This window comes from Saccostrea echinata, unplaced genomic scaffold (genome assembly GCF_033153115.1).
Source record: "Saccostrea echinata isolate AGI-Se365-2 ecotype Australia unplaced genomic scaffold, CSIRO_AGI_Sech_v1 ptg000075l, whole genome shotgun sequence".
Taxonomy (NCBI): domain Eukaryota; kingdom Metazoa; phylum Mollusca; class Bivalvia; order Ostreida; family Ostreidae; genus Saccostrea; species Saccostrea echinata.
Window position 1 is genome coordinate 601,011 of NW_026889824.1, and position 24,543 is coordinate 625,553.

Sequence of the window (24,543 nt, forward strand, 5' to 3'; positions counted from 1 at the left end):
TTCATAAATAAATAGATATGTTTAGCACAAGAGTTTTGATGGAAATGTGCTACATGTATTACACCGAATTTGTATATTTGAAGATTTTTTCCCCGTTAATGACAGATCTACTAGAAATTATAGGGAAAGAATGGAGCAACTAATAGGATATTCGGGGGATATCATACATGTACTTAAAATACATCGACAGTAACATATATCTTACTCATTCCATAACTTCGATTTCTCGGCAAGTGACAAATATAGCTAAGATTTTAGTCGAACTTATAATCTATAAAGACTAGTTAAAAACTATAAAAAGCGATTTTATATTCATAAATCTCGGCTGAACCAACGGTAAATATTTATAGAAATGTCTCTTGCACCTGTGCTGAATGGAGTATTTCAAGGGGATGTTGGGAAGGATATCCGCAAACACCCCTACACCCCCCCCCCCCCCCACACACACACAAATACACACAGACACACACTAAAAATTCTTATAATACATCTTAATTTTGTTTGTATAAGACTCTATCAATAAAGTGTGAACAAAAGCATGTGTGGCTTTCGATATTTTAATAGAGAAACTTACGAATTTCACCGAGTATACGGGAGCATTTTTCCTGGTGGGGGTAGGTTTCTAGAATTTTTTTTTTTTTTTTTTTTGAATATTTAATATAAAAAAGGGGATCATTATCCAATATCATATAAAATCGCTGGGGATTTATATATATTTTAACAGAAATCCATTTGCTATTTGCTAAGGGACCTGTATAAACGATAAGAAGTCGATCCCCACCCTGTTCCAGTCACACCTCTCTCCCTGTCCCAGTCAACCCACTTCTCGTTAGTTCTTGATCATACACAAATCGATCGATAAAAGGGTTCAATACAAATTTATTTCGGGGGCAGGTGGGGTATCTCAAATAAACGGATTATCTACAGTATATTTACATGTACGTCAAGTACTACAATATCAATGCTGCCTTGTGGAGAATTGTTGTGCCTTACACCTTTAAGTAAGTAAGTTTTATTCAAAGTCGGCATTTTGTACAATGAAATAACAAATAACATAAGCTCTGTAAAGCTCTTATACCGACTATCACAACTAAAAATATCACCTGTTTAATCAGTAAAAATTTGTTTTATATTTCTGAGGACTTTTCCACAGATTAACTCTTTATTATTTTTTTAATGATTCATTTATAAGATTTCACTGATCTGTTACAAATTATTGAGGGTGACGTCACAATGGCTTGAAAACTCTCGATTTGCACACTAAATATGCACCTCTTAGAAGTGGGCGGATCATGGATCTTCAAATTTCAAAGACCGATTTCTGTACTAAAGACATTCCAGTTTCCTTTCCTCTTGTGATATTCAATTACCTGCTTTAAGGAGAACTTTTTACAAACAATTAAAAGTACGTGTGCTAAACAGCAAAGACAGTATGCCTTATATTACGCACAATGCTTAATCGCCATTTTGCTTTAGAAAAGTTCGGGAAAACAGTGTACCTGTGACGTCGTATTTTACGACTGTGACGTCGAGTAGTGGTTGTCTGCATTAGGAAGCTGCTGTAAATTTGGTAGTGTTTACATCGCTGCGTTTTTCTGGGCGTTTCGTGGGATTTAAAAGTTGTTACAGTTGTGAAAACACATGTAGGTGTTAGCAGTTGTTGTGCTGATTACGCATCGGTATGTATTTTCGTTAGCTGCGAGTCATTTCTTCAGTCAGGTCTTCATTCATAGGGACTATGAAGCCGTGCGTTGTTGGCAATGTTTAATGGATATCTACAACTTGGAAGGAACGTTTTGCGATAACAGTGGAGTCGTAGGATAATTTAATGACGGACATTCGATGGATAATTTAATATCGCCGTTTGATTGCAGAAAACTGCAGAATTTAGCGAGAAAATAATGACGCATGCGCAGATGGGGGTTAGTCGATTTTTGATGCCAGGCATCTACTAACCCCCATCTGCGCATGCGTCATTATTTTCTACAGATAACAACAGTAGAACACCAGATACACTGCATAAAAGGCATTAACCCTAGAAATGATAATTATGATCAATAAAAACAAAATATGAAATTGAAACACAATAAAAACATGAATGAATAAAAATAAACAATAATTCAATTATATTAGCTTCTTATATACACACTTACCCATTTAGACAGTATCTACTACAGTGAAAACTGATATTTCAAGCAAAACTAAGTTAGTCTTCAGGCACTACACCTGATTTCAAAATTTTCTGAAAATCCAGGATTTATAATTAGTCTAAGATTAAATAATTCCCTGTTAGATGAAGGATGTACAATGATAGTGATTAAGAAATTAGACTGGACCAGAGGATCTCGAGTATGACCTTAATTACTAAAGTTTCTCTGATTTTTCTGTTTATAAGTTTTATTAAAAAACTGGTGAAGAAATGGGGAAAAAATTCTGGTAAAAAGACAGCTGTAAGTGATTGTAACATATCATACTGCTCTTGTCTATCTGATTTGAAGGTTAAAGCAATGTCCTTTTTAGCAAATCGAGTTTACCTTGAAAAAAAAAAAGTTTCAAGAAGAAGTGCTATATTGTAGTACAGTTTCAAGCCAGTAGAGCTACAGTCTTATCAGAGACTTCTGGTTTTAGAGGATTTGATAGACGATGGGGCACAGGTGCAATCAAAGAATCAGTTGATGCTATAGCTTAATCAATATACACTTAGTTATTCATTAGTAGAAATAACCATGTCACTCTTTTTGTTAAAGAATACAATCTTTCTTTGACTATAAATTATTATCTTCTGACTAGGCCCCCCACCAAAGGGGTAAAGTTGAATTATTACATATTTGGAACAGTTCAGATTTTTCAATCATAACCAAGATACCCTCTACAATACTTGGCATTTAGAACTGAAAAACACTGAAAATAAATGATTTAACTCAAGGCTAACATTGCAATATTACCAACTGATCATATACAGATTGATATAACTTCAAGTGTGTGTAATTTACGTAAGTCATATCAATTTCATCAATTAAAAAAAAGAAGGGAACAAAAAAGAAAATGTATTTTAGTGGTTAATGTTTTTTGTTGTATGGATTTCATTAGTTAGGAATTAAAGCATGCATTCCTGTGTTTGATGTTCCTGATTCTCTAAATATTGTTCACAGACTCCCCAGCATTCTGATGTTTTATTCATTTCTGTCTAGGGAAATCTGTTTGGATGAAAAATTAATTTCTTACACTTTCATTGCTAAAAAAGATAAAAATCATGATTATATGTGAATTTATTGTTTTAACTGCAAGAGATATGAAAACTGTGTATACTGTATACAGGGAAGATTTGCCCCTTTAGCCCTAGACACAAGTGGGCGAATTTAAGACCAGGTGCATTCAAAGAAAAAAGTATAATTTCTTAGACAAAACTGTGACTGGGTGAAATTAAAACGGGCAATATTGTTCGCAAGTGTAAAGGGCGAAAAAAACATGGGGCAAAAATAACCCTGTATACAGTATTCTAGACAGGATGAATACATAAGTCCAGAATTTTAGTCCATGAAATAGACTGAGGAGGATGTTTTGCATTAATTTTTGAAATGAAAATTAATCATAAGCAGAAGATCATGAAATGGTGGGTGGGGAAAGGTGTGATGATGACAAGTTCACTTTTATGCACTTTTATTACTGTCATCGATACATGTATATCATTATACTGTCATCTGAGTCACTAAAATGACCTATTGCAACCTTTTTTTGTTTGTCATCATGCATGTGTGTATCTTGCTTAAACATTTCACATTTTTAACTTTTATTGTTCAGACTCCCCAGCATTCTGATGTTTTATTCATTTCTGTCTAGGGAAATCATTTGGATGAAAAACTTTACACCTGCTGCTAGTTGTACCCCTTAATTTTGGAACTGTACCTTAATTTCCATCAAAAGTCCACCTGGCCCACCCAGTCAACTAATAGTTTGTTGTCATCTGTAGATGAATGAGTGACTCAGATACTTTATATGATAAGAATGTGATGTGATGTGCCATCAAAAGCCTTCGACTTTTTTTTTTTGGGGGGGGGGGGATGATCATGTTTAAATAAAGTATATGTTTATTTTAAATTAGGCATTGGGCTTTTCTTTGCTCTACTAATCCTAGCATGAAATATCATTAATGATTACCACCTCTTACAATGACCTTGAGGAATATTAAGGACTACCGGTGATGCTGACAATGATCCTTCAGCCTCAAATCCTGAATCAAAGCATTTTGACATTAGAGGGGCCTGGAAAACTTTGAAAATTCTTCGTAAGTGAAATCTTAAGTTCAACCTGCTATGAATGCACTTAAGATTTTTTGTAAGAGATTCTTAAGTTAAAATCTTATGCAAAAACTTAGGATTTCTTTGTGAAAAGGGTTACTGGCTTTTTGAATTAGGTCTTTTTCTTTCTAAAATGAGGCAAGCTATTGTCAAACAAGTTGATGAAAAAAGAATATCAACAGTCTCATTTAAAGTCATCATTTGCAAGTTCTATGGTTGATACAATGACCTTGTCAGCAAATACAATCTATCATTAAGTAAAATTCTAACTGATGTTTTTCATACTAATTGTTAGGCCATTATTTACACACTGAATTGTCTTCAGATTTTTCCGTTTTTCCCGATAATGACAAGAAGCACATGGCATGTGAGACTGGTCAGCAGGGGATACTCACTCCTCCATGGCACTTGATCCCACTGATGTTTTAGAGGTCCATGTTTGCTCTGCTCCTGATTTGTATTGTTTGAATGGATGAGTATAGCAAAGTTTTGACAAACTAAACTGCACTGTAGAGCAAGGAAGACTACAAAGTATAAGTGCTGGAAATACAAAAGTTGTAGCAACTGTATCATTGTAATCATCCATGTCAAGGTCATGCAATTTTAATTTTAGCGTAAAACTTGTAAACAACATTAAATTAGAGCATGCAAAGGTGAGGAATATGTTCTGATAATCTTTTTTGAAAACTGTATCAAAATCCTCAGTATACCAACATTCTTTTCTTGAGACTTGAGACCATGGTAAGCTTATATAAGTTCTTCAATTTTTTTGCCCAAGCATACAATGAGGAGGAAGAAGTGAAGCAATATTTTTATTCTGTGGGCAGACAAAAATGATTTTTTTTTCTGCGAAAATTAGGTTTTTTAGATTCTGAAACCTGTATTTTTCCAAAACTTAATATTTTCAAGAAATAAACAAAATTTGCATTTAATGTAATGCAGAAATTCTATATATTGTAAATATCCCCCTTTTTGAGTCACAGTGTGGCTTTAAGGGTTCTGTACTATATTCTGGTATATTTAGGCATGAGACTTATCTGACAAATGTATAAAAAATTCAGTGCATTATAAAATAGTTTGTTTTTTTTTTATATTTGGCTGATATCACTTGTTTTCAGTCTAGTTTCACTGGTGCAGACATCAAAGAGATGTACTGATTGTGTAGTTTTCACTGTGACAATCTTCTGGACTGAGTGAAGCCTTTCCAATGGCTTCACGGTATTGATTCTACAGTGATAGCCAATAATGTGATTTGTAATGGGGAGGCATAGCTTAATTACATTGAATCATATTTAGATTAGCCAGGATACTGTTAACATCAATTTGGTTTCCTATTCATTCAAATGTGTCTATAGTCTCTCTGGTGTAGTCAGACAAAGGATGCTGCTAGGATTGCATGGCCTGTAAACTGATGTTTAACTTTTGTAGGTGGAATGTAAGGCTTTTACATATTTTGTCATTAGTAATCTATGTGCATCAAGATATAATATTGTTCATTTCACATGTCACTTTTATAAAATATTGTATAAAATTCACATGGTCTTACAAGTAAATGCAATTGTGTCATTTTATATAATTTCAGGTTAAACTAAGAAATGACCTGGTGCAGAGTGTTTTTGTAACTGGCAACCATTGAATTATTCAGTGTGCATTGTCTGTTAACATCTCAGGAATTACGTGTAAGTAGCCTCTGTCAGTTTAAAAAAAAATCAGTGTTGAGTGTACTTTATACATAGATTAAATGGGGGAAAAAATTATTGAAAACGCTGTCAACATTTTATAAAGAGACCATTATATGATTTAAATGGAGAATTTAAAACTGAAATTACGCAGAATAGATAACACAATGAGAAACCTATCAAAGAGACATTAAAGCAGATCAGGTGAGAAATAATACAGATCAATAATGGGTCTGAATGAATATATTGAATATATATATACTGGTGGGTGATGAAATTCATGTGCCCTGATATATGAATTGTCAGATATTACATTGAACATAAGTGATTTAAGGCACTGTTTGCTTGAAGGTCTTTTTAAACATTTCTGTTGTAGGAGACAAACAAATAACCATGAATGTTAGAATACAAGGCCATGGGAAATGGTATCTAAATTTACCAGGAGTTTAAGACTCTGGCTATTGGAAACAGGTAATTTTTTAGTTTAACATATAAGTGATTTTTTTTAGGGTAGGCAAATTGCCTCATGCCTGCTGATTTCAAATCACAGCTAGAGCATATATTACATATCAATTAACTTTAATTGTCTGAAAATTAATTAAAAAAAAAACCCCATACATTCTGAAATATGACCGGGGATTTTATTTATTGTTAAATGTTTATTGAAACTGAATGAGAATTATACATCTCTTGTGAGTTAAGATTGAGAATTGTACATCTCTTGTGAGTTAAGATTGAGAATTGTACATCCTTTTTGAGTTATGATTGAGAATTATACATCTCTTGTGAGTTAAGATCAGGTATAATGTTCTAAAGGAAATAAGGAAATCATATATATAACAAGACTTAGTGTACACTGACAAAATGTCAGAGATACTACACTGAAGTTAGAAAATTGACTTAGAAATGTCATTTTTACAGTGAACAAAAAGGTGTTTTTTTTTACTAAATACCGGTAGGACATTCAGTCCTATTTTTCAATGGCTGTCATAGGACTGAACCATTTTTTGTCTGACAGAAAAAAAGTTCATCACCTGTGTAGGTAAAATAAAACTTCAGCATTAACTACCATAACTAGTCTAGTTAGAAAAAGTGGTACCAATGAAGAAATTTCAGCACTTATATGCATCTTATCTTTCCTTCATGCATTTAGATGGAAACTTATTACTAGGTCAAATTTACAGCCAGTTTACGGATTAATAAAAAAACAATTGCCAACATGAATTGATGATGATTCATGCCGTACTCCATGTCATATTCAAGCTTGGGAAAACTATTTATAACATGCATAAAAGAGTTGCAAAGACCAAGATATAACATAACAGTTGAATTAAACTTTATTGGACATAAGGTTTGGTTGGCTCATGAAAGAAAACAAACCAATTAGTTAAAAGAGCAAGGTTTACTTAAATGGCCATTTTTGGCCATGTGAATTTCTGAAAATAAGAACTGCTCAGTTTTAGTTGACAATGCATTAAATATCAGCTGGACCCTTGGTGACTGCATATCCAAATTGAAAATGACATAATTTTCTCGCTAGTCAATGCATTATGATGTCATGAAATATGTTATAATTCCCATATCCTGAAAATTCCTTCACAAATGGCCAAAAAATTAAGCTAATTTTTCAAATTTTCATATAGAGCACAACCTCTGATCCAAAATTTGAAATTATATAATTATGATAGAACTGTAAAGAGGGGTGTGCTCATATCTTAATTCTTTGCTGAAGGTTATACTCAAATACACCTGTTTTCTGCAAAATTCAAGAACATTGCAATTTCAAAAACCCTTTATTCCAATACCTGCATGGTCACTCAAAGCAAACTTTGTTATAGAAAATGAAAACATTAAGTTTCTACTTTATACTGATGTTAGAAATGGGAAAGAGTGATAGTCTAATTGGTATAAGGACATGGCCAATGTAAGCATAAAGTTAACCTAGCTCTTTGTCAGCCCAATCAAGATATGGTTCAGTGTCTTGCATTCACTGTTTATATCTTATTTATAAAGCATAAACTAATGTGTTTCACTTTCTTCTACTACAAGATCAAGTTCTTGTTAACTTACAAGTCCAGCCTTTATCAGAAAATTTTTGTCTTGCACAAAACAAAATTTTCTTTTGATCCCACACCTTCTAAATCCTTGATTGACCCCAGAACATTGGATATATCAATTAATCCATAGCAAAGCATTTAATATATAAAATTTTTAACAGATTTGTGAAAAATCTATTTTCGGTTTGTCACGCCAAGAGGGTCGATTAAAAAAAAAGAAAAAATCACATGATATTTCATGAAAAGACCAAGACTTAGGTAGAATAGCATGATTTAGCTAATTATGCGATAGCATTTTCATAATTAAGTTTTGTTCTGAATTATTCGAAGTTTGACAGACATTAATTGCCACAGAGGAAATTTAAACTTGTAGCTTGTCGTAAGCCAACGAGTTCAAACCTGAATGGTTTGTTCATTGGAAGCCAAAATTGAATAATAAATTCATTGATAATTGAATAGCAAATTAATAATAGATAACAAACACACTATCATCATTCAAAAATGTGTTATAACTCCCATAACCTGAAGCCATTGAACACATACGTAAAGTCATATGTTTCTGACACAGCTGCTGTGTGTTTCATTAAGTTTAGTGTTTTTATTAATGAAGATGTTCTGAAGTTTTCACAGTTTAAGCAAACGAGTGAAGGTGACATGCTGTTTATATCATCAAAACCGTAATATGCAATTTTTACAAATGAGGTTTCTAAGTGAATAAACAAATTTTCAAGTTAAAGAATACCACAGTTCTGGTTACTATGATCCTTAAAATAGGGATCATGTAACGACATAGTCTGAGACTGAAATCTCCAGAAACCAGGAAATACGTACCCTCTCCTGGCTTCAAATTTTCATAAATTTTCCTGACCCCCCTAGCAAGCTCTTGCCATCGGCACTCGCACAGAAGATCCACTTCTTTGTCCAGTTTCACCACCTTCTTCAGTTTTTTTGGAGAACCCTGAATTATCTCTATGGTAGATCTTTGAATAAAAGAATTGGGCTTTTATCATGTGTATTGAAATATCTCTGTGCTCAATTTAAAGTGGATTTTGCTCTTGGACATAGGTATGTGAATATATATATAATGTATTAAACAGGTTGGGCACAGTTCCTTTTTTCAGTAACTGTTACGCTAAAAGGGAATTGTTCCTCTTTTCAGTAATAAAAAAACATTACTGTATACGGGATTTTTTGTCATATATTTAAAATAATGCCCCAAATCCATGAATTAAATAAAAAGTGCATGAAAAATACGATGTGATGTGTTTAAACTTGATTAAACCAACCTTGCTGACAAAAAAGATTCGTTCCTTTAGTGCTGCAGACAGGAGTAAGATGAGATTTAATCCTACAAGATCATGAGTATTCTTCCAAAGGATGTGAATATTTCCCTTATAAGTATATTATTACTAGTTCAAAAACGGAAAATTTCATAGCTTAGTTTCATTGAGGTGACATCTTTTAAACATGCATAGGAATTTAAACTTACGTGCAGCAGTAATCCACGACTTCTACTTAAATTTTCCCTGTTGATAAATGATACGAAAAGTATGGAATCTTACAAGGTAAGGTAGCTTTGAACAGGATATTGAAAAAGTAATGCAGAGCACAGGTGTGATGTGTGCAGGACTTATGCTAGAACCCCATCTTGGTTTGTTGTGTTATTTCCAATGGCATCTCTCTTTAATAAGAAGGTAGCACTGGAGAGGAAAGTGGATCTTATATAGGATTGTCATGTGGTCCAAATGCACTGTCAGTTTTTATTCAGAGGAAAAAGAAACTGGTGTCATTGATAAAATCATGTCTCATTGGATAAGAATACTTGGTGTCATGGGCATAATCATGACAGATAATGGAAGGGAGTTAACTCAGAAGAAATTTAAGAAGTGATATCCATTTTGAATGTCAAGTTGTGTACATCTGCATGTATTGCTAATGTGGAATGGCTGTAGTAGCCACCAGCTTGTGTTTTGATGGAACCCTGAACCCCTGAACATCATGACGGACAAACTACCAGCACTTGAGGGTCATACAATGAGTGAGATATTTGCTAAACACCATACTGTAATTTATTGCACAGCCCTAGAAAAGCTTACACATAGGCAGAAGCTGATGAGAGAATCAGAAGGACATTTTTAAATAAAGTGAGAGCTGCTGAACAGTCAACAATCCCATGAGAATGGTATTCTGGTGTACTACAAGTATGATGGTAGAGATAGATGGCTTGACCTGGAAGAGTTTTTTTTTTTAAGATGGCAAGTTGTTTTTGTTCGTCATGGTGGAGTTTTTGTCTGAGTGTCAAGCAGAATCGAAAATAACAGATACTGAATCTATGGATACCAAGAGAAAACACAACATCAAGGGAAAACAATTTAGGTGCAACTTAAGAAGAGTGCAGTGTCTGAATACCTTCGGATGCTGGATTTGACCTACATTTTCCAGATGAGTGACCAGATTAAAGTGTTTGGGGCAGGACTCATTTCCAAATAACTATAATTAGTCCTATATTGACCAAACTTGCATGTAAATCAATGTAATTATAGGCTAGACAATTTCTGAATAATTTTATTTATATGTAAGCAATGTGCAATTAAAAAAAACATCAGTGGCTTGCCAGGTTAAATCTCGTGCATTCTTGTTTAAAAGTAGACGGTGTAAGGTATGTCTACTTACAAAACATTATATAAACAAATAATAACCTCTTTATGTCCAAAATATAAAACACTGTCAAACAATTTTTTAAGGTCATTTATATTCTCTTAGCAGCTCTGAGTCTGACAGTAAGAAGTGTGCAATCTTCTCTCGAGCTCATTTTAACAGGAAGAACTTTGCACGGTTAAGGTCAGGTTAATTAATTGCCAGTTTTTTCGCTAGATTATATAGGCTAGACAATTTCTGAATAATTTTATTTCTCAAAACACAGATCTATTAAAATGATTGATATTTTACTATATTTTGGATTTTTTTCTCTATTTTCCTATGTATTAGAGCAAGGCGGTTAATATTTATTACAGACGCGTTTTTTCCCCATTTCCAAATGTAGCTGACTGACTTTCATCGTAATAAAATGACAACAACTTCACTTTAAATCAACATTTCCTGAAAAATTGGCATCTTTTCATATTTTTATCACCTATTATTAACCTTCATGTAATTGTATAATACATTCTAAACAATCGAAATCTTTATATAATAATCTTAAATGATGCTTATGTGATGAAGGGCTACTACCAAACTAAGACACAATATACTGGGTCCCCACACGCAAGTGACGTCAAACCCAATATATAAGGTCTCTGCACACAAAGGGTTAAAATTTGTACTATTTCATGGATATTTGACACAAAACCACACTACTAAAAGTATTTTATCAGTGATTAATTCTGTAGTCATTGTCACACAATTGAATATAACAAACAGAAAACTAGCTCTTAGTGATGGTATATTGTACATTCATTTAATTACTTAAAAGGTTTAATTCAGTTCTAATGGCCATCATCAGAACTGAATCCTTTGTCTGTTAACAACAGTAATAGAATTGCATCAAACTTTGAGGGATTTCCTTGGACATTATTTTTAGCTCACCTGAGCTGAAAGCTCAAATGAACTTTTTTGATCATTTGTTATCTGTCTTCAGTCCATCTGTCTGTCTGTTCATCCATCTGTAAACCTTTCACATTTTCAACTTCTTCTCAAGAACCACTTGGCCAATTTTAACCAATGTTGGTACAAAGCATTTTAAAATTGTTAAAATGAAGGTAGAAGAGGCAAAAAAAGGGGAAGGTCATTAAAATATCTTCTCAAGAAGAACCACTAGACAAGAAAAGCTGAAACTTATGGAACGCCATAGCTGCCTTATGTGGTTATTTCATGAGAAGATGGTGCTTTATTATGTTATGCTGTGGTTATTTTATGTGAAGATGGTGCTTTATTATGTTATGCTGTGGTTATTTTATGTGAAGATGGTGCTTTATTATATTATGCTGTGGTTATTTCATATGAAGGTGGTGCTTTATTATGTTATGCTGTGGTTATTTCATGTGAAGATGGTGCTTTATTATGTTATGCTGTGGTTATTTCATGTGAAGGTGGTTTTTTATGTGAAGGTGGTTTTTCATGTGAAGGTGGTTTTTCATGTGATGATGGTTTTTCATGTGAAGGTGGCTTTTTATGTGAAGGTGGTTTTTCATGTGATGGTGAATTTTCATGTGAAGGTGGTTTTTCAAGTGATGATGGTTTTTCATGTGAAGGTGGTTTTTCAAGTGTTGTTGTTTTTTTTATGTGAAGGTGTTTTTTTTTTATATTTAATGTGATGTTGGTCACTCGGAACTCCTAATTTTTTTGAAGACTGAGTTTAACACTGAGTTTAACTGCTATTATCTTGAAATTTTGAAAGTGAAACAAATAGTCAATGTAATTAAAATCATTTTAATACACCATTGCTAGTTCCTCTTTTTTCCATCTAGGCACTTGGGTTCAAAATGGTGTATTTTGTTTATTATGATTTTTTTGTAGGTGTGTCTGAATACACTTAAAAACATTAAAATAAAAAAAAAATCACTGAAATTAGCACGTTTAAAAAGTGTCATATTAGTCTATATAGTAAAAGTGTAGGTACAACAGTTCGGAAAATCTAGGGAAGTCAGAAACCGCGCCAAACTTGTTCTCGTTATTCCGGGATGCCTCTACATTTTACTTGGTTAAAATCATCACTTCCATTGCTTTCACTTTCAGTTCTAGGTATCAGGACGTTTTTGTTTACTGCATATTTTATACGGCAAGTTCGAATTGGTAGTCGATTGAAAGGCGTTTTTCAATCATTTTTAAATGTAGATTTCATCCGAATTCCTGCCCGAAACTGGTAAGAAAAGTGTAGATATTGATAAATTAAAATCAAGTATGAACCGAGCCGGGCACAACGTAAAATCAAAGATTGCAACTGTCGTACCTTCACTCTTTTAATTTTTTATATAAAGTAATATGACATTTTTAAAAACTTGCTTATTTCAGTAATTTTTTTATTCTTAGGTTATTGAGTTAATGCAGACATAGCTAGAAAAAAACATAATACACAAAATAGACCATCCTGAAACCAAGCGCCTATGGAAAAAAGAGGAACTAGCAATGGTGTATTAAAATGATTTAAATTATATTGACTATTTGTTTCACTTTCAAAATTTCAAGATAATAGCAGTTAAACTCAATGTTAAACTCAGTCTTCAAAAGTATTAAGAGTTCCGAGTGACCACCATCACATTAAATATAAAAAAACCACCTTCACATAAAAAAAACCACCATCACATGAAAAACCACCTTCACATGAAAAACCACCATCACATGAAAACCCACCTTTATATGAAAAACCACCATCACATGAAAAACCACCTTCACATGATAAACCACCTTCACATGAAAAACCACCATCACATGAAATAACCACAGCATAACATAATAAAGCACCATCTTCACATGAAATAACCACAGCATAACATAATAAAGCACCATCTTCTCATGAAATAACCACATAAGGCAGCTATGGCGTTCCATAGAAACTTGTGTGAAAGCTTCCTGAGGTAGATTAGATTCTAATTAGTTCAAATCATGGCCCCCGGGGTAGGATAGGGCCACAATAGAGAATCAAAGTTTTATATTTAAACATATAAGAAAAATCTTTAAAAATCTTCTTCTGAAGAACCACTGGACTAGAAAAGCTTAAACTTATGTGGAAATTTTTAAGGTAATGTAGATTTTAAATTGTTCAAATCATGTTCCCTGGGAGTAGGGTGGGGTCACAACAAGGAATCAAAGTTTTATATTGAAATATCTTTAAAAATCTTCTTCTCAGGAATTACTGGACCAGAAAAGCTGAAACTTATGTGAAGGCTTTCTGAGGTAGTTTGGTTGTTAATTGTTCAAATTATGTTTGCTGGGGGTAGGATTGGGCCACAATAGAGAATCAAAGTTTTTCATTGAAATATATAGGAAAAACCTTTAAAAATCTTCTTCTCAAGAACCAATGGTCTAGAAAAAAAATTAAGAATTTAGTTGAAAGCTTCTTGAGGTAGTGTAGATTGTAAATTGTTCAGATCATCGTCTCCAGGGTAATAGGGATTATATGGGAAAAAATCTTTAAAACGCCACTTCTCAAGAGCAAATCCATGATGAATCATATTAATGTGGAAGCATCCTTTAGTCATGTAGATTTATTTTTGTTCAAATCAAGGCCCCTGTGTATAGGGTGGGGCCACATTAGGGGATCAAATATACAATGGAATACAGGTATATTGGGGGAAAAAATCTGATGCAGGGTCAGTGTTTCAGGTGAGCATTATGGCCCTTGGGCCTCTTGTTTTAAGTGACTTGCATGAATCCTAACTGTTGCTCTCCCTCTCATTCAATAATCAAGGTGTATAGGAATAGACAGGAAACTCTTCTATTTGACCCCACTGACTTTTTAGCTCACCTGAGCCGAAGGCTCAAGTGAGCTTTTCTGATCACATTTTGTCTGTAGTCCGTCTGTCCGTCCGTCTGTCTGTAAATTTTCACATTTTCAACTTCTTCTCAAGAACCACTGGGCCAATTTCAACCAAACTTGCCACAAAGTATCCTTGGGTGAAGGGGATTCAAGTTTGTTCAAATGAAGGGCCACGCCCTCTTTCAAGGGGAGATAATAAAGAATTAGTGAAAAATTATTAGCATCTTTTAAAAATCTTCTTCTCAAGAACCACAAAGCCAGGGAAGATGAAACTCATGTGGAAGCATCCTCAGGTAGTGTAGATTCAAGTTTGTTCAAATCATGACCCCCGGGGGTAGGGCGGGGCCACAGTGGAGGATCGAAGTTTTACATAAAAATATATAGGAAAAATCATTAAAAATCTTCTTCTCAAGAACAGCAAAGCCCTAATTGGTCATATTTATGTGCAAGCATCCTCAGGTAGTGGAGATTCAAGTTGTCCAAATCATGACCCCCTGGGGTAGGGCGGGGCCACAGTGGAGGATCAAAGTTTTACATAGAAATACATGGGAAAAACCTTTAAAAATCTTCTTCTCAAGAACAGCAAAGCTATGATTAGTCATATTTATATGGAAGCATCCTCAGGTAGGGTAGATTCAGGTTTGTTCAAATCATGACCCCCGGGGGGTAGGGCGGGGCCACAATGGAGGATCAAGGTTTTACATAGAAATATATAGGAAAAATCTTTAAAAATCTTCTTCTCAAGAACAGCAAAGCCCTGATTGATCATATTTATGTGGAAGCATCCTCAGGTAGTGTAGATTCAAGTTCATTCAAATGTTGACCCCCTGGGGTAGGATGGGGCCACAATGGAGGATGAAAGTCTGAAATAGAAATATATAGGAAGATTTCTTCTGATGAAGAACTGCAAAGCCATGATTAGTCATTTTGATACGGAAGCATCCTCAGGTAGTGTAAATTCAATTTTGTTCAAATGATGACCCCCAGGGGTAGGGTGGGGCCCAATGGGGGGCCGAAAGTTTTACATAAGAACACATAGAAAAAAATATTTCTTCTCAAGAACAGAAAAGCTATGTTTAGTCATATTGATATGGAAGCATCCTCAGGTAGTGTAGATTCAAGTTTTTTCAAATGATGACCCCCGAGGGTAGGGCGGGGCCACAATGGAGGATCGAAAGTTTTACATAAGAACACATAGAAAAAAATATTTCTTCTCAAGAACAGAAAAGCTATGTTTAGTCATATTGATATGGAAGCATCCTCAGGTAGTGTAGATTCAAGTTTTTTCAAATGATGACCCCCGAGGGTAGGGCGGGGCCACAATGGAGGATCGAAAGTTTTACATAAGAACATATAGAAAAAATATTTCTTCTCAAGAACAGAAAAGCTATGTTTAGTCATATTGATATGGAAGCATCCTCAGGTAGTATAGATTCAAGTTTTTTCAAATGATGACCCCCGAGGATAGGGCGGGGCCACAATGGAGGATCGAAAGTTTTACATAAGAACATATAGAAAAAATATTTCTTTTCAAGAACAGAAAAGCTATGTTTAGTCATATTGATATGGAAGCATCCTCAGGTAGTTTAGATTCAAGTTTGTTCAAATGATGACCCCTGGGATAGGGAGGAGCCACAATGGGGGATCAAATTTTTACAAAGAAATATATGGGAAATATTTTATAAAATCTTCTCAAGTACAACAAAGCCATTTGTTATTTTGACATGGAAGCATGTCAAAATAACAAATGGCTTTGTTGTAGTTTAAAATTCAACCCCCCCCCCCCCCCCCCCCCCGGTTATCTTTTCAATACTGGACTGATTTGTGCTTTTGCCTAGCCAACGTGCTCAGGTGAGAGATGTGGCCCATGGGCCTCTTGTTTTAGATTGTGGAGTCCTGATTTACTAACAAAAATAAACTTTAAAATACTAGTTAAAAGATACCATGTAATAGTGCTAGATTAGTGCATTTGCGATGTATTAAAGGGGCTGGGACACAGATTTGAAGTTAATATTTTCTCAAATTTTCTGTATAATATCATTGCTTATATGTTGCTTTAGCATTTCACATGGAAATTCAGAAACTTCTTTTATCTGGAAATTATTAAAACTACAAATTTTGGGATACGTTTGATTTACACATACTTGCACTTTCACAAAGCAAACTTGATCCATAATGCTTAAGAGAGGTATTTTTTTTTTGTGTATTATGAAAAATATTAAAACTATAATCCAGAAAATTCAGAGAAGAAATGTGAGAAAGCAAAACCAGCTCACCAGTATTGTCAGTCCGTGCTCAGTGATGTGTGCACTGTGCAGAGTTAAACAAATTGAACAAGCCCGGTGAAACATAAACATTAACAATAACAGAGTTCGTGCCCTGTTACAAACACAGATCTTTTATGTGATGTAAAGAAGAATGTCATTATCATCGAATTTTTATACGGAAAATTTTAGAAACTATTAACTTCAAATCTGTGTCCAGGCCCCTTTAAAACAAAAAAAAAAAACAAACAAAAAAACAACAACAACAAAATGGAAAAAAAAAAAAAAACATGGACAAATTATTCATTTCTAACATGTTTTTCAATTACAATGAAATGAAAAGTAATTTTAAGGTAAATAATCACTAATTATAAATAATCATTATGTATTAAATAATTTAGGTTTGAGTAAAAATTTGTAGTATGGTTAAGAAAAAAAACAAACCAAAAAAAAAAAAAAAAGCAGTAAAACATGCTTATAACAAAATTTAGGGATGGATGATTTTGCTTTGGTATATAAGCTTAATTCGTCATATCCATCAGGTTCACAATATATTTTTAGTCATGGAAAATGAAAACAACTTTGCTGTTAGCATTAATTCATTATTAGTGTGTTTCCTATGAGCCTATTTTACCGTATTTACAGTATATATACACTAATGAACCAGTGATTTTATGGTGGAGTTATTTTAGTCATATAATCATAGTGACTATCTATAAAAATAAAGAAAACACTCACTGTTCACTCGTTGTTCAAGTGGGAAAGTATGATATTTCAGGGAGTGCAAGAGATTTAACATTCCAAATAAAATAAAATTTAGAGGTATTTTAATGATTTCCAGATGGATTCTTCCTTTTTAAATTTTTGTTTATTGCATACATTGTGATAATTTTTAGACCCAAATACTGAACAGGAGCTGTGAAAATACTGGATTTCAGGTGAAAATACTGAATATTGCTCATTAAAAAAATGTACAAAATATACCCTGTACAAATTATGGAAATCAATATAAAAGGTTAAATTTTGTTCCTAGATTTCAAATCAACAAATGTACCACTGCCTGTAGTGTTATTACTTTTTTCAAGCAATTTTTGTAGCTTTTAAAATATCATATTCACAGTAATTAATCATTGTCAGTGTGGAATTTTGTGAAAACCCTGTCTATAGTACAATTTATATGATAGTCTATTTCTCCAGTCATCTAAATTTCTTTCATGATACTAAACATTTTTCTCCTCCTCTGTGTTAGAATCGACAATACTTATGGCTACACAGAGCAGATAAGTTTTGGATTAAAATTTTAAAGAAAATATTTGCCATCTTTATATATATGTTGAAAATTCTTACCCTATATTGCTACCCCACCCTAGCCCCAAAGGGTCAGGACATAACTTAATTTGAATTATTTCATCTCAGGGATGCTTTAAAATCATCATGACTTACATTGCCTTCCTAAGAAGTAAACAATTTCTCCCAGAAAATTTCTAGATGAAATTTTGAAAAGTTTATGACAACAACAACTGCAGACAACACATTTTTATCAGAAAAGCTCACTTGAGCTTTTGACTCAGGTGAGCTAAAAAGACCAGACTCTGAGCTTGACAACTCCACTCAGGTGATCTATTGCTGTCTGTTTTTGTCTGTGATGTGTCATCTGTCATGCGTAACTCTTGAACATTTTCAGCTTCTTCTCTGGAACTGCTGAACCATTTTCAACCAATTTTAGCATTATGATAGAACATCTTTGAGTGAAGGGGAACAAAAATTGTGAATTTCATGATCCATGCCCCTCCCCCTCTGGGGCCTTAGGGGTAGGGCTATAACCATCAAAATTAGTAATATCTTTAAAAATCTTCTTTACTCCTGGACATCAAGCTGTCAAACTGTTAATTGGCATGATTGTAATAAGCATTGAGCCCTCTACCAAAATTGTGAAATTCATGGCCCCAGGATGAGGGGTTCTGGAGTTAGGTAGGGGCTCTAATGATCATTTAGTGAAAATGCATAAATTCTTTAAAGATTTTCTTCTCTCCCCCTGTATGTAAGCCATGTAAAATAAGTTGCATTGTTATGAAATCTAGGATACCTCTTCCAAAATTTTGAAATTTGTGACCCCAGGGTGAAAGGTTTTGTGTGAAGGGGGGAGGGGTTCTATTGAATATATAGTGAAAGTGCATGAATTCTTTAAAAATCTTCATCTCTGCTCCTGTGTATTAAGCAAACAAACAAAGTATATAGTAATAATGAGCAAGGATGCCTCTTCCAAAATTTTGAATTTCATGACCTGTGGCTCAAGAGTTCTGGTATTAGGGCAGGGCTGTATTGATTATATAGTGAAAATGCACAGATTCTTTGAAAATGTTCTTCTTTGCTCCTGAGTATTCAGCAGATAAACAAAGTGCATGGTATGGTGATCAAGAGTGCTTCTTTCAAAATTGTTAAATTTGTGACCCCAGGGTCAGGGGTTCTTTGGGAGGGGTGGGGGCTCTAGTGATTATATAGTTGTGCATTATTTCTTTGAAAATCTTCTCTGCTACTGGATATTTATTCTTCGAAAAATCGTCTTCTCTGCTCCTGGGTATTCAGCAGATAAGCTAAGTATATGATTAAGTGTGAGTGATGATTGAGAATGCATTTTCCAAAATTGTGAAATTTGTGGCCCCAGGATCAAGGGTTCAGGTTGGAGGGGGTTCTGTTGAATATATATAGTAAAAATGCATTATTTCTTTGAAAATCTTCCTCTCTGCCCCAGCAGACAAGCTAATTGCAGGGCTGACTGAGAAAGGATATCTTTTCAAAAAGTCATAACTCCTGGGTCAGGAGTTTTGGTGTTAAAGTGGGGCTTTTTTGAATATATACTGTATACGGGGTTATTTTTGCCCCATGTTATTTTGCAGTATTTTGTGGACAATTTTTCCCGTTTTAAAATTTGCCCAGACTCTGTTGCATGTAAGAGATAATACTGTTTACTTTGAATTTGCCCCGTTTTAAATTCTCCCTCTTGAGACAAGGGCAAAAATAAAACGGTGACAAAAATTACCCAGTATGTAGTAAAAATATATTATTTCTTTGAAAATCTTCTTCTTTGCCCATGGGTATTTAGTAAACATACTAAGTGCATGGTCATGATGAGCAAGGGTGCCTTACGCAGGTTATGCATTTTTTCCACATTAGCTGCAACATTAATTCCCGTACTAACAACCAAAGAAAACATTTTATTGTGTAAGTAAAAGATAGAAACGTTTAACACCTGGGTGCATTACATTAACGCTACATTTTCAAAATAGTCATTACAGCTACATATTTGTGGCAACAAAATAGTAAACATTATGGCTACATTTATAGGTATACCTTACCGCTAGATTGACTCTTCTGTTAGTTAGTGCATAATGTATGTATGGATATTATTAAGTAAAAAAGTATATATGTGCTTAAGATCTGTTTCCCCTGCTAACCTTGGGAAGGTGAAAGTAGGACTTTGAGTAGAATGTTATCTTTTTCTTTTTTTTTTTTTGGATAAGACGATTGGGAATTACAATTCATAACCACTACATACACAAGTTTGCCTTTGACCCAGATGGTGCAGCTGCTAGAATATGAGTTCTATTCAATATAATTCACTCAAAATGAAGTCGGAGTACAATTAAGTATGAGTTCTATTTAGTATAATTCCTTCAGCCTATAGTCAAAATACAGTAAGACTCAAAAATTCTGAATTGTGGAGATGAGTAAAAGAAAAAAAACTGCAAAAAATGTATATTTTTGAAATAGAATGGCCAAGGATTTTAAATAATCTAAATGTTAAGAAGTAGCTATAAAGAGCAGCTGAAAACTAGATGAAAAATAGCGGTATTGAGTTGGAATTTTTTGCAATGTAGCGGTAATGTTGACACCTTTGACTATGATGTATTTTTAACATTAACCAAGCACAATAAATCATATCAAATGAAATTTCAGGTGTTATGAGAGTGAGAATGGAAGAAAAATGGTGATTTCTGGTGAAGAATTCAAAATACGGGACAATTAAATTTTTATTTCCTATGAATTTTGGTTCCCACTGTGATGCCATGACATTTAGTGCACAGTCGGTACATATCATGTGTATCATGTTTTGAAATGTTTTGTTTTACAGGGTATGAAAGGAATCTCATCAGAGGTTTGTTTTTAATAAATAATGGAATTTTGTAATTTTTTTTAGAATTTGTAGCAAAAACCAGTACTGATGTGAAACAATCAATAGCCCATTTTGCATTTTCAAAACAACTGATGTTAGGAAATTTACTCAAATGTGTAAATTTGTAATGAATATAAAATGATTTAAATTAGTGCATGAATAATTATGGACCTGCACAGAAATTTGTTGACAATAATATCTATTATTGAGATTGTCTGTAGTAGTAAAGTATAAGTTATCTTTTACTTCTAATGCAGAACTAATCTATTTTAAGTGTCTTCCTATTAATCAGTGATCTGTCTCCCTGACTCCTTATATAAACTTGATTTTAATGAAAATTGTTTTGGTTTCAGAAGAAGATGTTGCAGCAGATAAGCTGGGCACTTGCAGGCTGCTGCATTCTGTTTCCAATACTCACCTCCACAGCAGTCTATAAAGGTAATTCTTTACTCTTTGTCCTCCTTAGCAGTCTATAAAGGTAATTCTTTACTCTTTGTCCTCCACAGCAGTCTATAAAGGTAATTCTTTACTCTTTGTCCTCCACAGCAGTCTATAAAGGTAATTCTTTACTCTTTGCCCTCCACAGCAGTCTATCAAGTAATTCTTTACTATGTGTCATCCACAGCAGTCTATCAAGTAATTCTTTACTATGTGTCATCCACAGCAGTCTATAAGGTAATTCTTTACTATGTGTCCTCCACAGCAGTCTATCAAGTAATTCATTACTATGTGTCATCCACAGCAGTCTATCAAGTAATTCTTTACTCTTTGTTCTCCACAGCAGTCTATAAGGTAATTCTTTACTATGTGTCACCCATAGCAGTTTATAAAGGTAATTCTTTACTTTTTGTCCTCCACAGCAGTCTATAAAGGTAATTCTTTACTTTTTGTCCTACACAGCAGTCTATAAAGTAATTCTTTACTCTTTGTTCTCCACAGCAGTCTATAAAGGTAATTCTTTACTATTTGTTCTCCACAGGAGTCTATCAAGTAATTCTTTACTCTTTGTTCTCCACAGCAGTCTATAAAGGTAATTCTTTACTTTTTGTCCTCCACATCAGTCTATAAAGGTAATTCTTTACTTTTTGTTCTCTATAACAGTCTCTCAAGTAATTCTTTACTCTTTGTTCTCCATAGCAGTCTATAAAGGTAATTCTTTACTATTTGTTTTCCACAGCAGTCTATCAAGTAATTCTTTACCCTTTGTTCTCCACAGCAGTCTATAAAGGTAATTCTTTACTATTTGTCCTCCACATCAGTCTATCCAGTAATTCTTTACTATATGTCATCCACAGCAGTCTATAAAGGTAATTTTTTACTCTTGTTCTCCATAGCAGTCTATCAAGTAATTCTTTTCTTTTTGTCCTCCACAGCAATCTATAAAGGTAATTCTTTACTATTTGTTCTCCACAGCAGTCTATCAAGTAATTCTTTACTCTTTGTCCTCCTTAGCAGTCTTTAAAGGTAATTCTTTATTCTTTGTCCTCCACAGCAGTCTATAAAGGTTCTTTACTATGTGTCCTCCACAGCAGTCTATCAAGTAATCCTCCATAGCAGTCTATAAAGGTAATTCTTTACTCTTTGTTCTCCACAGCAGCCTGTCAAGTAAATCTTTACTATGTGTCATCCACAGCAGTCTATAAAGGTAATTCTTTACTCTTTGTTCTCCACAGCAGTCTATAAGGTAATTCTTTACTATGTGTCCTCCACAGCAGTCTATAAAGGTAATTCTTTAGCAGTCTATAAAGGTAATTCTTTACTCTTCATTCTCCACAGCAGTCTTTAAGGTAATTCTTTACTATATGTCATCCACAGCAGTCTATAAAGGTAATTTTAGCTCACCTGAGCCAAAGGCTCAAGTGAGCTTTTCTGATTGAAATTTGTCTGTTGTTGTGGTTGTCGTCGTATACTTTTCACATTTTCATCTTCTTCTCCAGAACCAATGAGCCAGTTTGAACCAAACTTGGCAAAAGTATCCTTTAGTAAAGGAGATTCGATTTTGTTCATATGAAGGGCCACGCCCTATTCCAAGGAGAAATAATTAAGAAAAAGTAAAAATAGGGTGGGGTCATTTTAAAATCTTCTTCTCAAGAACCACTGGGCCAGAAAAGTTTAAATATGTGTGAAAGCTTCCTGACATATTGTTGATTCAAGGTTGTTCAAATCATGACTCCTGGGTTGGGTGTGGCCACTGTGGACAATCAAAGTTTTACATGGGCTTATATAGGAGAAATCTTTGACAATCCTCTTCTTAAGAACAGCAAAGCTATGATCAGTCATATTTATATGGAAGCATTCATACGTAGTGTAGATTCAAGTTTGTTCAAATCATGACTCCCAGGGCTATGGTGTGCTTACAATAGGCAAACAAAGTTTTACATTGGAATATGTAGGAAAAATCTTTGAAAATCATCTCAAGAACATCAAAACCATGATTGGTCGTATTTATATTGAAGCATTCTTAAGTAGTGTAGATTCAAGTTTGTTCAAATCATGACCCCCAGGGATAGGGCAGGGCTACAACAATGGACGATCAAAGTTTTACATAGGTGTAAACATACTAGGAAAATCTTGATAAATCTTCTGAAGAAGAAAAGCAAAGCCTTGATCAGTCATATTTATATGGAAGCATTCTCAGATAGTGTAGATTCATGTTTGTTCAAATCATGACCCCCAGAGTAGGATGTGGCCACTTTGGGAGATGAAAATTTTACATGGGTTTATACATTAAAAATCTTTAAAAATCTTCTTCTCAAGAACAGCAAAGCTATGATTAGTCATATTTATTTGGAAGCATCCTCAGATACTTATGCAGCAATTTACCCTTATCACCTGCATATGGGGTGTATATCTCTCAGTTGATTCGATACACAAGAGCATGCTCTACATATGAAATATTTTTAAAACGAGGTAAGTTACTGACAAACAAGATGATGAAACAAGAATATCAACAGTCTTGTTTAAAGTCATCATTTTGTAAGTTCTTTGGTTGATACAATGACCTTGTCAGCAAATACAATCTATCATAAGTCATACGCTGACTGACATTTTTCATACTAATTGTTAGGCCATTTTTTACACACTGAATTGTTGACAGATTTTTCCATTATTTACCGATCATGACAAGGAGCACACAGCGGGTGTGACTGGTTGGCAGGGGATGCTCACTCCTCCATGCCACCTGATCCTACCTCAGTTTTTGGGGGTTCATGTTTGCTCTGCTCCTGATTTTTATTGTTTTAATGGACTTTGAGTTTGAATACTGTTTGTTATCTCCATATTTAATAGTGAAGATTCAAGTTTGTTCAAATCACGACCCCATGGGTAGGGTGTGACCACTATGGGCGATCAAGGTTTAACATGGGCATATGTAGGAAAAATCAAGAACAGCAGAGCCTTGATTAGTTATATTCATATGGACTCATCCATAGGTAGTGTAGATTCAAGGGGGGGGGGGACTTGAATTTACACTCCCTCAGGATGCTTCCATATCAATATTACTAAACATGGCTTTGCTTTTGTTGAACAGAAGAATTTTAGGATTTTTTTCCGTTATGTATTCCTATGTAAAACTCTGATTGCTCAATGTGGCTCCA

General features: G+C 34.1%; 1 protein-coding gene across 9 annotated transcripts in view; it reads left to right on the forward strand.

The window, feature by feature from the left end:
- The window catches only part of LOC133176479 (cubilin-like), a 181,220-nt gene that overhangs the window by 41,022 nt on the left and 115,655 nt on the right, over positions 1–24,543 (forward strand). For 4 of the 9 annotated variants that reach the window (XM_061311595.1, XM_061311593.1, XM_061311598.1 and 1 more), the window contains exons 3-6: positions 5,881–5,977; positions 6,354–6,448; positions 20,906–20,929; positions 21,301–21,385. In XM_061311595.1, coding sequence (XP_061167579.1) covers positions 20,909–20,929; positions 21,301–21,385 — 106 coding nt within the window. In that variant the 5' untranslated portion in view covers positions 5,881–5,977; positions 6,354–6,448; positions 20,906–20,908. Of the gene's footprint in view, positions 1–5,880; positions 5,978–6,353; positions 6,449–20,905; positions 20,930–21,300; positions 21,386–22,656; positions 22,672–22,759; positions 22,775–24,543 lie in introns of those variants that run through there. The other 5 variants (XM_061311596.1, XM_061311597.1, XM_061311601.1 and 2 more) reach the window with 5 other exon arrangements.